General features: G+C 43.9%; 1 protein-coding gene across 2 annotated transcripts in view; it reads right to left on the bottom strand.

Moving 5' to 3' along the window:
• The window catches only part of LOC139410675 (DAB2 interacting protein a), a 122,641-nt gene that overhangs the window by 7,099 nt on the left and 99,043 nt on the right, over positions 1 to 16,499 (bottom strand). For both annotated transcript variants that reach the window (XM_071156067.1, XM_071156069.1), the window contains 6 exons: positions 15,691 to 15,835; positions 15,300 to 15,536; positions 12,647 to 12,848; positions 12,224 to 12,420; positions 8,948 to 9,848; positions 519 to 671 (listed from right to left, as the gene is read on the bottom strand). In XM_071156067.1, coding sequence (XP_071012168.1) covers positions 519 to 671; positions 8,948 to 9,848; positions 12,224 to 12,420; positions 12,647 to 12,848; positions 15,300 to 15,536; positions 15,691 to 15,835 — 1,835 coding nt within the window. The remainder of the gene's footprint in view (positions 1 to 518; positions 672 to 8,947; positions 9,849 to 12,223; positions 12,421 to 12,646; positions 12,849 to 15,299; positions 15,537 to 15,690; positions 15,836 to 16,499) is intronic.

Below are 16,499 nucleotides of genomic sequence, written 5' to 3'. Positions count from 1 at the left end.
ATTTTTACAACATAGCCAATTATGACTTTGCAGCTGGCCCATCTAGTGGAAATCACTAAGTTCTGCCTCCAGGGCAAGATTCATGTCAATAAACGTCAACCTACACCTGGCAGTCTACCTACATTTCAACAATGTCAGAATAGAGAGGCTAATTCAACTCGTATACTGTACTATAATTTCACCACCAGTATACAGTATATCATGGTGCTTCTCTGCACACAGTATCATTTTCATACCACTTAAGCAGCAAATAACCCTTTAATAGCCACATGCATTCAAATCAAGACCTGCTAGTAGGGAGATATACAGTGCCTCTGTCCGTTTTTTGCTTTTGGCTCCGCAACACTTTCACTTCATTAATAACAACCTTAGAATCTCGTATTGATAGCTCATGTTAATAACCATGAATATGTTCTGACTTTATGCTACTCCTCTAAAGAAGTAGAGTAGCCGTGCTGAATATTATTGCGATGTTGCGTTGTAGCAGATGCTAGGTTTTACAAGATGCTAGACATTACCTTTTCAGTCTGGGTGAGCTCCTCTTTGTTTCTGAGGTCTTCCCTGTGCTTGGTATCTGGGTCAACTCCCTCATGGTCTAAATACTGCACATTCATATTCAACAGCCAGGCAGCAGTACGGTCCAGGGCATTGGGGTTCACAGGGGAGGACGCCTGGTGGAACACACACACACAACACACACAAGCCGTCTGGTAAGTAATTGTTAGAAGAAGTGAGGTAGGGTAAATAAATGTTGCATGATGAAAATCACAAGCTACAATAGGATAGGGATGGCCATTTGACATGTTTTGGCTGTTCAAATACTCATTTCTTTTTTTGAGTACTCAAACTGAGAATATATATTTTTAGAACACATCACTGGGCCCGTACATTGTATCTATACAGTATGCCAACAGATCACAAAAATGCCTTATTTATTATAACCATTACAAACAAATCCTAATAGCTAAATTGCCTCAATAAAAAAAGAAAGTGCCATGTAAGATGAATTTATTGAAACCATAATATCAACTGGTATTGTTGATATTATATCTTGAAACACAATCTTCAAAAAGGCAGTAACCTGCTTGTAGAACTCTATGGCTGTGTAATGGCATAGCCTTGTTTTGTTCATTTAGTAGACAGACGCTCTTAATTCCTGAGCCCTTATCACAGTCAAGGCACCTATTTTTTAGTAAAAAAAACATGATGTAATATAAGAATAAAATTTAACAGAATATTTATCCAAATGAATAAAGTTGCCAGTGTGAAGTGATGCACATCTCATGCCTGGAGCAGTTATTCTCAAAGAGGGATCATTTGAAACGGAGATTTAAAATATCTTATTTTCGATATACACAAGTTCAATTTAGTTTATTCTGCCTGTTCTTTTGAATTTTTAAATGGATGAACATTCCACATTGAACACTGCATAGTGATGAATTAAGGCCATGACATCTGTTTGGTGAGTAGGCATATGCTTAAAGTTTCTGATGAAAATACACTCTTTGTCTTAGTCAAACTAATGTTTTTGCATATTGTCAGTGTGGAACCTGTATGTTTTGGGGGGTTATAGCCTAGGCTAACTCATTCTAAATGGCACTAGCAGTTCGAAAAGTAGCTTAAGCGGAAAATAGATGGGATGCAATTATTCAAAAACTGCCGCTTGTTGTTGGAACACATTTTCCTACTTCAATCAACCAGTCCATTTTGAATTTGTGATAAAACTGTCATCATTTGGAAAGGATTGTAGCTTGTGTATCCCATCAGTTAGATATATTTTTATAGAAAGTTATTTCTGTAGGCCTAACAGGAGCTTGTGTGTGCACTGAGCACGTGTGGAGGGAGGGGTTGGAATGGAATTGAGGGAATGTGACACGGAGGGGAAAGGGCATTTAGGGAAAAGAACCGTGTGATGCTTGGTTTCTTTTTTGTAGTGCCCTGCAAATGCACATATTCAAATGGAACACTAGAGTCAAAGCATTTGTTTTTTTAAATGGATAAAGAACAAGCTTTTGACGTCCATTCGAGTACTCATGCCCTTCAATGGGAAGCCAGTGTCTACTGAGGAGTAGAGCAGACCCAGTGTATTCAGATAGGAGGATCAGAGGAACACATGTGAAGCAAGGGGAAGACACAGGTGTGGTTGTTTTTGCATTGGTGAATTAACCATCTGGAATTGTCTATTTAATGTTATTAAGGAATCACGAGAATGTGGAATCAAGTCAATAAAACCTTGATAAAGAAGATTTTAATAAATTATGGGATTGATTTGTTTAATAGCAAAATGGTTCAGTCAGTCAATATGTTAACCCGTCTTTTCACCTGCCCCCTGGTGTGTTCTCTAAAAACCCCTCCTACTCTGTCTGGGACCAGGCAACCACCACACACTCCTCCTACTCTGTCTGGGACTAGGCAACCACCACACACTCCTCCTACTGTCTGGGACCAGGCAACCACCACACACTCCTCCTACTCTGTCTGGGACCAGGCAACCACCACACACTCCTCCTACTCTGTCTGGGACCAGGCAACCACCACACACTCCTCCTACTCTGTCTGGGACCAGGCAACCACCACACACTCCTCCTACTCTGTCTGGGACCAGGCAACCACCACACACTCCTCCTACTCTGTCTGGGACCAGGCAACCACCACACACTCCTCCTACTGTCTGGGACCAGGCAACCACCACACACTCCTCCTACTCTGTCTGGGACCAGGCAACCACCACACACTCCTCCTACTGTCTGGGACCAGGCAACCACCACACACTCCTCCTACTCTGTCTGGGACCAGGCAACCACCACACACTCCTCCTACTCTGTCTGGGTCCAGGCGACCACCACACACTCCTCCTACTCTGTCTGGGACCAGGCAACCACCACACACTCCTCCTACTCTGTCTGGGACCAGGCAACCACCACACACTCCTCCTACTCTGTCTGGGACCAGGCAACCACCACACACTCCTCCTACTCTGTCTGGGACCAGGCGACCACCACACACTCCTCCTACTCTGTCTGGGACCAGGCAACCACCACACACTCCTCCTACTCTGTCTGGGACCAGGCGACCACCACACACTCCTCCTACTCTGGCTGTGACCTGGCGACCATCACACACTCCTCCTACTCTGGCTGGGACCTGACGACCACCACAAACCCATGGAGAGAGATCCCAAATATTACCAAGGGGAGGGGTGCAGTTGAGTTTAGCTGGTTTAATACTCCATCTGTTAACAATGAGGGTTTATTCAGACCAGGGACAAAACTGATTTACTTGAGTGGAACATGCATTTAATGACCACTCCGGTGTCCACAGTCACACAATTAATTCTGCCTGTCTACTCCGTTCGCAGGCTTCAGCACTGAGGCCTGTAGGTTACCGCCTCTGGACTCACTGCCCTGGGTGATTTGCTATTCGCTTAGTGAGGCTGAGTGTTATTAATGCTTATTGAGGCCAATTGGGCATTAAAGCCATACTCTCGTCACCAACCACAGTGAGTGTGAGCTGGAGACCGCCACCGAGGTCATATCCCACCTGGCTCATCCCTCTAGGCCACAGATGAAATAAGGCTAGCAACGCTAAAGGCTTGGCTCTGTGTGTTATTATTCTGGTGTTCAGCCATTGGTTATGGAGAGTTATTCCTCATCAGAATCTAATTTCCTACCTGCAACACCTAGTACATGCAATCCAAATTCTGCCAGATAGACATTAACCTCTCTGCGCACCGAACCCGTTAGCGGGATTAAATTCAACAACATACGGTGATCGCTACATAAATAGTCATATTAAACATTCATGAAAATACAAGTGTCTCACATGATTCGAAAGCCTAGAATCTTGCTAATCCAACTGCGTTGTCAGATTAAAAAAATTATTTACTGCTAAAGAATACGATGCGATTATCTGAGGACAGAGCACCATAAAAAAAAACTATTTCAACCAGCACAGGTGTAACAAAATCACAAATTGCAATAAAATAAATAGTTTACCTTTGATGATCTTCCTCTGTTTGCAATCCCAATGCTCATTGTTACACAATGAATGGTCTTTTGTTTGATAAAATCCATTTTTATACACAAAACATTTTGTGAACTGCTTGTGTCATGAATTCCGTCTCATTCAATTTTCGACAACACAGTCGATGTAAATACACACACTAAACGTGACTTTATCCAGTCATGTTTGGTTTCATTGCAATCAACTGGTTGTTTGTAACACAACCAAACTGGTGGGTCAAATCGGTTTCTTTCATGACTGAAAGAAACCGATTTGAAGACAACAAGTAATGACATCATTGTGCACAAATGATATGACAGCTGTTTCGTTGATTGACTGTATTTTAACCCAATGACCACTGATCGTCTTGAAATCTAGCTTGGTCGATAGCCAAACTCTGGCGTAAATAGGGTCATTCGCCATTGAAGATTCATACTGGAAGCCACGCATGTTACGCACAGCACTATTTTGGTAAAGCGCATCTTCAGCTGTTTATATATCAATCAGTATGGCGACTAAGTCAGGGAAAGCTAAATCTAAGTCTAGATATACAGATGTACACACAATTTTTAGAAGAAATTGATCGGGAAAGTGAGACAGATTAATTTAGCTAGCATAGCTTTGATTCCCAAATGTAGGAATAATTTTTGAACGGAGAGGACATCGTTTTGGACTGGTAAGTTCTTCTCATGCTAATGCCGTTCTTTGAAATTAATAATATAAAATATTATTTGTGATTTTTTTACATTTTAGTAGCAATATATAAAAATGTAATGAAATGTGTAAAGTACACGTTGGCTATACATGTGGGTGGGGGTGTGTTTGTATGTATGTGTATGACCCATAGCCTATGTTTGTGTGTGTATATATACATAGTGGATTAGAGGGAGCATGGCCGAGATGCATGTGTCTGCCGCTCCACCCCACCCCACCCCCACATGAAATAGCCTATTTGAGGTTGTTGAGGGGAGGGCAGGCCCACAACAATGGCAAAAGTGAAATGGAGACAGTAGATCTAGCTGGTCTGTCATAATATAATAGAAACAGTAGATCTAGCTGAAATGTCATAATATAAAATAGACAGTAGATCTAGCTGGTCTGTCATAATATAAATGAGACAGTAGATCTAGCAGGTCTATAATAATATATTCAACCTTAAGTTCCCTGTACTCTATATATCTATGTTTATTATACCTGTTGATACAGGGCTCATATGTGAAACTATTCTAACTGAACATTTTCTTTCACAGTGACACTGACTCCGAATGGGAGCCCCCAGTGCCAAGGTGTCCATCCCCCACTGAAGCTGGTTCATCCAGCCGGACACCTGTTGTCTCAGCGCTACTGGGGCATGGACCGCAAAAAATGTCCCCATTCCAACTGCAATAAAGGACTACAACAAGAGCATGGGAGGTGTGGACCTGTCAGATGCGCTGATAGGCTATTACAATGTTCTTCAGAAGACAATGAAATGGTACAAGACATTCTTCTATCATTTCATCGACATTGCTGTGGTGAATGCATTCATCCTACACAAGGAAATGGCTAAGAGCTTTGGAAAGCCCTCCATCTCACAGCTAGCTTCAGAGAGCTGCTCACCAAGGAGCTTGCTGGCTACAGCACCACAGCACCACTGCACCACGTTCTGGCCCCTCTACCTCTGTCCCTTTTGCTCCTGCCACAAGTGGTGTTCATCTGCCCAAATGTATTTCTGCAGGCATGGATGTGCCTCAGGACCAAAAGGGCACAGCATGGAGGCGTCGCTGTGTTCTTTGCAAAATGAAGTAGCCCATCACATGCACCACATGCTTGGTGACTCTCTGCTTTACAGCAGAAAGAGACTGCTATGGCACCTGGCATCAGCAGCACAATATTGTGTAGAGGACTGAGGGTCTTCCAAATATTGAAAGTGTTATTTTGTAAATGTATATATATATTTTTTTCATGTTTTTTCAAAAAAAAATTTTTTGGGGGGGGGTGTGTTAGAATACTATTTTGGTATTTTATATATAGTTATTCCATTCAAAATGTATAACTTCACCATTTTGGCCACTTGGGTATATTTGGGCTACTTGTGTGGGACACCTGGGTGACTTCATGATAAATGTCATGTAGCACACTCATTTTGGAAGTTATCATTCTGAAACTTTGCACAAGTACTGTTGCCCTCTTATGTTTTTCACTGAAATTGTCCCCATCATCCTATCTGAATGTTTGTTTTGTCTTGTTCATTTTAAAGATGATACAACAATAAAAAATGTATGGTTTTTTTCATTGTATTATCTAAACCAGATCTATTGTGTTATATTCTCCTACATTCAATTCACATTTACACAAACCTCAGAGTGTTTTCTTTCAAATGAAACCAATAATATGCATATCCTTGGTTCTGGGCCTGAGCTACAGGCAGTTAGATCTGGGTATGTCTTCAGGTGGAAATTGAAAAAAGTAGGGGGGTAGCTGTAAGAGGATTTATTAAACCTCTCTAGGGGACGGGGGCAGCATTCGAAATTTTGGATGAAAAGCATGACCAAATTAAACGGCCTGCTACTCGGGCCCAGAATATATGATATGCATATAGATTTGGATAGAAAACACTCTAAAGTTTCCAAAACTGTTAAAATAATGTCTGTGAGTATAACAGAACTGATTTAGCAGGCGAAAACCTGAGAAAAATCCATTCAGGAAGTAGTTTTTTTTGTTGGTTTTGTAGTTTTCTATTCAATGCCATTACAGTATCCATTGACTTAGGACTCCATTTGCAGTTCCTATGCCTTCCACTAGATGTCAACAGTCTTTAAAAATAGTTTCAGGCTTGTATTCTTATAAATGAGGGAGTAAAACCAGTCTGAACGAGTGGACCCTAACGTGTCACAGAGTTTTTTCAGGCGCATGTGCATTTCTTGTTTACCTTTTATATTGACAACGTTATTGTCCGGTTGAAATATTATAGATCATTTAAAAAAACAACCTGAGGAATTGAACATAAACATCGTTTGACATGTTTCTATGAACTTTACAGATACAATTAGGATTTTTTTGTCTGATTGTTTTGACTGAGTTTGAGCCTGTGGAAAACGCGCTAACAAAACGGAGGTTTTTGGATATAAAGAGACTTCATCGAACAAAAGGTACATTTATTGAGTAAATTAATATCTTCTGATTGCCACCATATGAAGATCATCAAAGGTAAGGGATTAATTTTATCTCTATTTCTGAGTTTTGTAACGCTTCTGCTTGGCTGGTTACTGTTTGTAATAATTTGTCAACTGGGCTATGTTCTGGGCTAGGTATGCTTTCGCCGAAAAGCATTTTATAAATATGACACTGTGGTTAGTTTAACAAGAAGTTAGGTTTAAAGATTATGTAAAATATGTTTTGTTTTCAACATTTTTATAATGAGCATGTCTGTAATTGAATTTGGCGCTCTGCAACCTCACTGGATGTTGGCCAGATGTGACGCTAGCATCCTAGAGAGGTTAAGGAGCCTTTTGGTCCTAGACTTGGCGGTCCGTTACCGCTTGCCGTGCGATAGCAGAGAACAGTCTATGACTTGGGTGGCTGGAGTCCTTGACAATTTTTAGGGCCTTCTTCTGACACCGCCTGGTATAGAGGCCTGCATGGCAGGAGGCTTGGCCCCAGTGATGTAGTGGGCCGGACGCACTAACCTCAGATGGCAAGCAGTTGCCATACCAAGCGGTGATGCAACCAATCAGGATGCTCTCGATGGTGCAGCTGTAGAACTTTTTGAGGATCTGAGGACCCATGCCAAATCTTTTCAGTCTCCTGTGGGGAAGTAGGCGTTGTCATGCCCTCTTCACGACTGTCTTGGTGTGTTTAGATGATGATAGCTTGATAGTGATGTGGACACCAAGGAACTTGAAGTTCTCGACCCGCTCCATTACAGCACCGTTAATGTGAATGGGGGTGTAATCGGCCCTCCTTTTCCTGTAGTCCACGATCAGCTCCTTTATCTTGCTCACTTTGAGGAAGAGGTTGTTGTCCTAGCACCACCCTGCCAGCTCTCTGACCTCCTCCCTGTAGGCTGTCTCATCGATGTCGGCGATCAGGCCTACCAACGTTGTGTCATCGGCAAACTTGGTGTTTGAGTCGTGCAAGGCCACGCAGTCATGGGTGAATAGGGAGTACAGGAGGGGACTAAGCACGCACCCCTGAAGTGCCCCCGTGTTGAGGATCAGCGTGGCAGATGTGTTGTTGAAGGTGATGCACCGATATGACATTTTTGGCCGACACCAATATCTGATATTTTCCTTGCCCCAAAACAAACCTGGTACTGATAACCAATATTATGCACTAGAATTCCTTTTAAGCATTCTAGTACAGTTAAATAGTTAACACACACACACACACACATGGACGAAGCGTTCAAAGGCACTGCATCTCAGTGCAAGAGGCGTCACAGGAGGCAGTCCCTGGTTCGAATCCAGGCTGTATCACATCCGGCCGTGATTGGGAGTCCCATAGGGCGGCGCACAATTGGCCCAGTGTCGTCAGGGACGTCATTGTAAATAAGAATTTGTTCTTAACTGACTTGCCTAGTTAAATAAAAGTTTAATAAATAAATACCTCCACTCCCGCACCTTGTTTACAAAACTGGCTTCAGAAGCAAATTATGGGAATATGAGGGCCAGAACACCTAAACTACTAAGAAAAAGGTGTTGAAGGAGTTTGCATTGTAACATTGTCGTTATTCTACTAAATTTGAATGATTTTTGACTGACAATGACATGAACATTCAGGTTAAAGAAGGATTTTTAAACCTTGAGACAGGTTGTGACATGGATTGTGTTGTGTGCCATTCAGAAGGTGAATTGGCAAGACAAAATATTGAAGTGCCTTTGAACAGGGTATGGTAATTGTGTCAAGAACTAAATGCTCCACCACCCACAGTGAGACCCCCCCTGATGTTACATGCTCTACTCACTTTGTGCATGGTGCGCTGCTTGGTCTCAGGACTGTCCCCTTTAGACGAAGACGACTGCTGTCTCAGACGGTTGCCGCCACTGGGCCCCCAGTCGGGGGATGATGACATCATGCTGCCACTGGAGGGCCGCGGACCGGGGTAGGCTGTCTGGAGCATGTTGGGTGGTGTCCTGCCCCTGGTGACGGGCGGAGGGGGCTGGTCTATCCTGCGCTGAGGGCCGGCGCTGTTCTGCCGCGGCACGTTGGGCTGATGCTCCCCGAGTGACAGCTGGCGGCGGGTGGTAAACTCACTGCTGCTGCCTCCTCCACTACCGACCGCCACCCCCTGGGTGAGGAAGACCCCCGGATGCTTGGGGGTGTCCTCTGTGTTGTTGCCCTGAGAGCTGACGGAGCTGTGGCCATCAGAGCCCGAGTCAGCCAGGGGACCCCGCGGGGACACGCTCATGGTCATCCCCGTGGCCATCTGGTAAACAGGGTTCTGGAAGGAGAGCGGGGCCAGGAGCTGGGTGGGCCTCCCTGGGGTGCTGCTCTCTGTGCTGGGGGTGGTAGGGGTCTGACCTGTCCTCAGAGTGGGTCCGGGGCCGGGAGTGGGGATGATGCCCTGCGGGGTGCGGGTGGCCCAACCCCCAGGCCCAGGGGTGACGGGGGACTGGTTGTCATTGAAGAGCATGTCGCTGGGGGAGCCAGGGCTGGGGCCAGGGGTACTCTCCAGGCTGCGGCTGTCCTGCAGGTCCACCATGGACAGACTCTTGCTGCTGTTGGGGAGCTGCACCTCAGCCTCGTTGGCCTCCGAGTAGCTGGAGCTTCTGGCTGGAGACTGTTGGATGCCAGAGTTCCTCGTCACAAAGAATATATCCTTGTTCTCTGGGGTTGGCGACGGCAGCCTCGTAAAATCCACCAACCTGCACCAAGACAACGGCATCAAATGAGAAAAATGTTGTTTTAGACCAGAGACACTGTAAAGATAATATCCTTGTGGTTTTCAAAGGGCTGTTAAAATAACGTATGAATTGTAAAATCAACATCGATTAAAAGGCTCAGTGAAGTCACAATTCTGTTTTCCAGTGTTTTATATCATATGTGACTCATTTCAGGAAGCTAGACATATGTCGCGCGCCACTACTTCACAGGAGAGGCATTTGAACGTAAACATTTGAAAAAAATCTAAATTCGTTTTTTTGCACGTTCTGGAACGTGAACTTTCATGTACCTTAATAACACCATATGTGCCATCTGTAAATACGAATGCAATTGTTAAATTACGAGCCAAGTCAGTTTATTTTTTATTTAACTAGGCAAGTCAGTTAAGAACAAATTCTTATTTACAATGACGGCCTACCCCGGCCAAACCGGGACGATGCTGGGCCAATTGTCCGCCGCCCTATGGAACTTCCAATCCCTGCCGGTTATGATACAGCCTGGAATCGAACCATGGTCTGTAGTGACACCTCTAGCACTGAGATGCAGTGCCTTAGACCGCTGTGCCAGACAGGAACCTTCCCACTAGCCATGATTGGATGAGATCATGGATAGGCTGGACATGCCAAGAGATAAGTTCGGATTGGTCTGCCATGTAGCACGCTTCTGTCTATAACAGGGGTGGGAAATTCCAGTCCTCGAGGGCCTGATTGGTGTCACAGTTTTGCCCCAGCTAACACACCTGACTCCAATAATCACCTAACCATGCTCTTCAGTTTAGAATGCAATTTGATTAATCAGCTCTGTTTGCTAGGGATGGAGAAAAAGTGTGACACCAATCAGGTGCTCGGGGACTAGAGTTGCCCACCCCTGGTCTATAACAGGAGCTGCTCAGTATGTGGCGGTAATCCTTTCTAATAAGGCTTTTTTGAAATATATCACGAATAACTGCAAAAAACACCGGTCTCTGGATTACATCCTCAAACTAAGTGCAACCATGGCATCCGAGAAAGAGAGGGAGAAGCATTCATCCGTGTATACGGGTAAGAGAGTCTAGCTAGCTACATTTTCAGATATTATACGTTTCAAAAAAAAGTTAAAGCGTACTGTTAGCTAGATAGCTAATGTTTGCTCGCTAGCTAGATAATATTATTCGTATCTCAGGGCCATTTGTATTGCTAGTTAGAGCCTGATGTTAGCTAACATTGAACCTAGTTGGTTAGCTTTAGCTAACTGTATATTCATGCAGGGTAGTAACGTTATAAGGTAATAACGTTATGAGCTAGGTACATTTCACACTCACAACCGTAAGCTAACTTAACGTTAGCTAGCTAGTTAAAAAACTAGAACTAAAACATTGTTTAGAAAGTTGCTTTTAGTTGACTGGTTCGCCAAAATGACATATACTGAATTATTTTAAAAACGTATCGGTTTATTGGTGTTAAAATACACCAGTTATGCTATTTTGGACTACCAGGCTGCCGATGTCTATGCAGCCTGTCGTTTTTGTGTTTATATTTTTTCATAACGACAAGTTTGATGTCAGATGACAATGGAATGTTCATGATGTCACTATGACAACTGTATACAGACATGTTGATAGACGTAGTATAAACCAGCTTTTATTCTTGAAATCTTTGGTTGTTTAGCACACTACCGTACTAACCATACTGTTTAGAATATGGCCTCCTTAAAGAGATGGTTGGGCTAAGGCTTAAGAGGGTGTGAACTATGCTGAATGGGTGTAGACATAGAAGAGCTCTCCAGTAGGTGTACAAAAATATTCTAGGGCCATTTTCTCAAAAGTGGGGTTACAAGTTTATTCATTTTCAAAGCAGAATTACTTTCCCATTATTCCTCCATCTTCTAGCCCTGAGTCTCTGCTTTATCGAATGTAAAAAAAAACATTTCTAAATTTGCTACATGAGACCAAATCGAGCCGGCTGGTCACATATGAACAACAGCTTATGAAACCGACACTGTAAAAGTGTTAAAATTTGTATCATGGGCGAGAGTTGTCTATCCATTGTGACGTCACCATTAAATTCGTTAATAGACTAATAACAAAAAGTGTTCCAAACCACTCTGCCAATAACAGCTAGTTTTCGGCTTTCCCCTTCCCACTACCAGACAGTTCACGCAAAATTCTTGCTTGAGAAAGAGTTTTTTGCCCATTTGAATGGAAACGTTTTAGGGTAAGGTACTTAGTTGTTACCCAGAAATTACTTGATAGCAATATAAGTTAAATGTTGAAATGCTGATCATGTAAACTCCCACATATATCTCCAGATCTCTGCAGATAGTGTTATTTATGATTTGTATGACACACAATCTCATTAGAATTCTGTGGTCCCCTTACCCAGAGAGCTCGCTGTCCACGACTATCTTGTGAAGAGGTAGGCCGGTGGAGAGGCTACAGCTTGCCAATGGGAGGGGGAGGGGAGGAGAGCCCGTGCCATCTGTGGGGGTGGACACCTGGACCCCAGATGGGTTGGTCAGCGCAGAGTTCACGTCCCGCAGTATACGGGCCAGGGGACCCAGCTTAGAGGCTGTGCTCTGCAGGAGACAAAATAATAATGTACACTGATATCTCCCATGCATATGTCTCATGCAATTCCTATGAACTAATTATTTTGTATAATGTCATTTTCACACATAAAATCGGTATGTCCACTTTTGTCAAGCCATAGGAAAGGACTAGTATCCGGTAGCTTGGTTACTGAAAGTAGTGAGAATGTGACATTGGAGAGTAAATCCCAGTAGTGTGGCGTAATCCTTGTACCTGATCCAGCTGAGAGACATCCTCGGCCAGCAGGGAATGCAGGGATGAGAGCTCGCGGCCCAGGTCGATGTAACCCTCGAACCCTGCCGTGTTGGAGATGGTCTCTGGGTTGGAGATCTCCAGCAGGAAGCGCTGCATGTTGGTCCATTCGTGCTCCAGGAAGTGGTTCATAAAGGACATGTACTCCTCCTTGTTACCAAACCTGGACAGATAAAGAAACAAAAACAGAAGGAATGATGCGGTTTCCAACAGACAAACATACACATATACAAACATGCACATTTTATGGATGTGCACTAGTGGTGTGCGGGTCACCGCAATTGCTAATAACCCACCTGCAACCGCTCAATTAAACTCAGCAAAAAAAGAAACGGCCATTTTTCAGGACCTTGTTTTTCAAAGATAATTCGTAAAAATCCAAATAACTTCACAGATCTTTATTGTAAAGGGTTTAAACACTGTTTCCCATGCTTGTTCAATGAACCATAAACAATTAATGAACACGCACCTGTGGAATGGTTGTTAAGACACTAACAGCTTAAGGTCACAGTTATGAAAACTTAGGACACTGAAGAGGCCTTATTACTGACTCTGAAAAACACCAAAAGAAAGATGCCCAAGGTCCCTGCTCATCCACGTGAATGTGCCTTAGGCATGCTGCAAGGAGGCATGAGGACTGCAGATGTGGCCAGGGCAATAAATTACAATGTCCGTACTGTGAGACGCCTAAGACAGCGCTACAGAAAGACAGGACGGACAGCTGATCGTCCTCGCAGTGGCAGACCACGTGTAACAACACCTGCACAGGATCGGTACATCCGAACATCACATCTGCGGGACAGGTACGGCAACAACAACTGCCCGAGTTACACCAGGAACGCACAATCCCTCCATCAGTGCTCAGACTGTCCGCAATAGGCTGAGAGAGGCTGGACTGAGGGCTTGTAGGCTTGTTGTAAGGCAGGTCCTCAGACATCACCGGCAAAAACGTTGCCTATGTGCACAAATCCACCGTTGCTGGACCAGACAGGACTGGCAAAAAGTGCTCTTCACTGACGAGTCGCGGTTTTGTCTCACCAGGGAGGGGTGATGGTCGGATTCGCTTTTATCGTCGAAGGAATGAATATTACACCAAGGCCTGTACTCTGGAGCAATTTAGAAGCGGAGGGTCCGTCATGGTCTGGGGCGGTGTGTCACAGCATCATCGGACTGAGCTTGTTTTCATTGCAGGCAATCTCAACACTGTGCATTACAGGGAGGACAACCTCCTCCCTCATGTGGTACCCTTCCTGCAGGCTCATCCTGACATGACCCTCCAGCATGACAATGCCACCAGCCATACTGCTCGTTCTGTGCGTGATTTCCTGCAAGACAGGAATGTCAGTGTTCTGCCATGGCCAGCAAAGAGCCCCGTTCTCAATCCCATTGAGCACATCTGGGACCTGTTGGATCCGAGGGTGAGGGCTAGGGCCATTCACCCCAGAAATGTCTGGGAACTTGCAGGTGCCTTGGTGGAAGAGTGGGGTAACATCTCACAGCAAGAACTGGCAAATCTGGTGCAGTCCATGAGGAGAAGATGCACTGCAGTACATAATGCAGCTGGTGGCCACACCAGATACTGACCCCCCTTTGTTCAGGGACACATTATTCCATTTATGTAGTCACATGTCTGTGGAACTTGTTCAGTTTATGTCTCAGTTGTTGAATCTTGTTATGTTCATACAAATATTTACACATGTTAAGTTTGCTGAAAATAAATGCAGTTGACAGTGAGAGGACGTTTCTTTTTTTGCTGAGTTTATATGTGATAAAGTGAAAATATGAGGCCCCTAACCAGCTAATATAGAAAATGCACCATAGGCTACCGTTGGAGACGGCAAAGCAATTTTTTGACAGGGGTTGCAGGATTTGTTGCGCCTGATTTAGATACGTTTCTGCTTATAATTTGTTAAGTCAACTTGTCTATAATTAGATACAAGCAGCATTTCCTCTGTCAGAGAATCTCTTCTGTAATATTATTACAGCTATGTGAAAGGTTATAGACCTACAGTCAGTGTCCAGATTTCAGTTTCCATTTAACCCATCTGAACAGTAGGCTTCAGTTCCCTTGACTTGTCATAAACCTATTTGAAGTCCCCGACTTGGCACGATCAAATTTGTATAGCGCCTCACAATCATCACACCAAATCTTTCCCAAACATTACATTTCTGGCCCTCCCTTCTCTTTATTTTCAACTCTCCATTCACAGCTTTTCTCTTATTGAATTAAACTCTGACATTGTCCTTTTTGCCTCTGTGGATCGACAATAACTTTTTCTGCCCATTCCCAAAAGCATTTGATAACTGCCATGTAGGCTCTTTAGAGAGCGTACAGTTAGGCCCTAAAGTTTAGGCTTACTCACTAATTCCAGATATCATTAAAAGTATGAAAGAAAAACATCAATGTAGCCTATAGATATACATTTCACAAGAATGATACATTTCTGCATTTTTTAAGGTATTGTTTTCTCTTTATTCAACCTGCCCGCCACCCACCCACTCTTCACCCACACACTATTTAAACCAGCCTGCCCTGCAGACATAACCGCGGGGACTGTGGGTTATTAGTCAACCCGTGCATCACTAACACACTAGTACACACACCCACACTTACTTGGTGAAGTTGGCGAGGTTCTGCGTGACCTTAGCGATGAGCGTGAGGGTGCGAGCGGTGCGGTCGTCGGGATACTCCTGCATCAGGTTGAAAAGTGACGGGGACATAACGGCTGGACACAGGAAGCGCAGGAACAGAGAGGCACTGATCAGACGCTCGCTGATGTCCGGCCGGCCCCGACTGCTGCACTGCTGCCTCCACGAGGCAAACACCTCCTTCAGTTCCCGTGGAAAAACACTGCATGGAAACATTGACAGGTACATTCATTTTTACGTAATTTTCACAATTCAAGCTTTCATTAGATGATGGTGAAAGCTCGGTAACAGAATATGAGGGCTAATGCTAGCTACTTCTATTGACAGTGAGGGGGGAGGGATGTGTGTTTATTTACCGGTAGGAGTCGATGATCTTGCAGAAGGCCAGCTCACAGCACATCTTCAGGTTGCTCTGGTTCTCAGGGAGGTCTCCTGAGGAACACTTCCCTGGGTCCACTTCGCAGTTCTCATCTGACTCGTACAGGGCTTTGATGAACTCTCCTGGGAGAGGGAGGGAGATCAGCACATAGGCCTGTTGTCACTACTCTGACTAGGACCACAATCTCCATTACAGTACATATAGGCCTACAGTGATGAAGTGATTTTAGAGGCAAAATAAATTAAATTCAGATTCAATTTCTCTTGGCAATAAAATTGTACAGTTCTGCTAGCACACGCTAATGTCATGCACACTGATAGAAAACCCACTAATTGTACTAGGTAAGGAAACTGCTGCTGTTATTTGCTAGAAGTGTTTATGGACTATTGGATTATTATAATGTGGTGTGTTAAATAGCCCGTGGCGCATGACAAAACATGGTAAAAAACAATACTGTTCAGACAGATTCAAATCTCTACCCCGCAGCTAGATTGATTAATCATTTTCTCAGTGATTGTCTTTCACCAAAGTTTTACATCGCTAGACAGCTAGCGAAAGAGCCCCAAGTTCTGACATTATTATTTTATTCCCTTTTCATTATCTTTGGTGACATACTTTTAATAAGAGTGCCAGTCAACCATCAAGGACAGACCAACGCTCTGAATCATTCAACATGGCTTCCAACAAAGCAGTGGTGAAAAGTACTTAAGCAAACATATTTTTAAGTACTACTTAAGTAGTTGTTTGGGGTATCTGTACTTTACTATTTCTATATTTGACAACTTT

This window comes from Oncorhynchus clarkii, chromosome 6, assembly GCF_045791955.1.
Source record: "Oncorhynchus clarkii lewisi isolate Uvic-CL-2024 chromosome 6, UVic_Ocla_1.0, whole genome shotgun sequence".
Lineage (NCBI taxonomy): Eukaryota > Metazoa > Chordata > Actinopteri > Salmoniformes > Salmonidae > Oncorhynchus > Oncorhynchus clarkii.
This window is presented reverse-complemented; position numbering and strand designations above follow the sequence as displayed.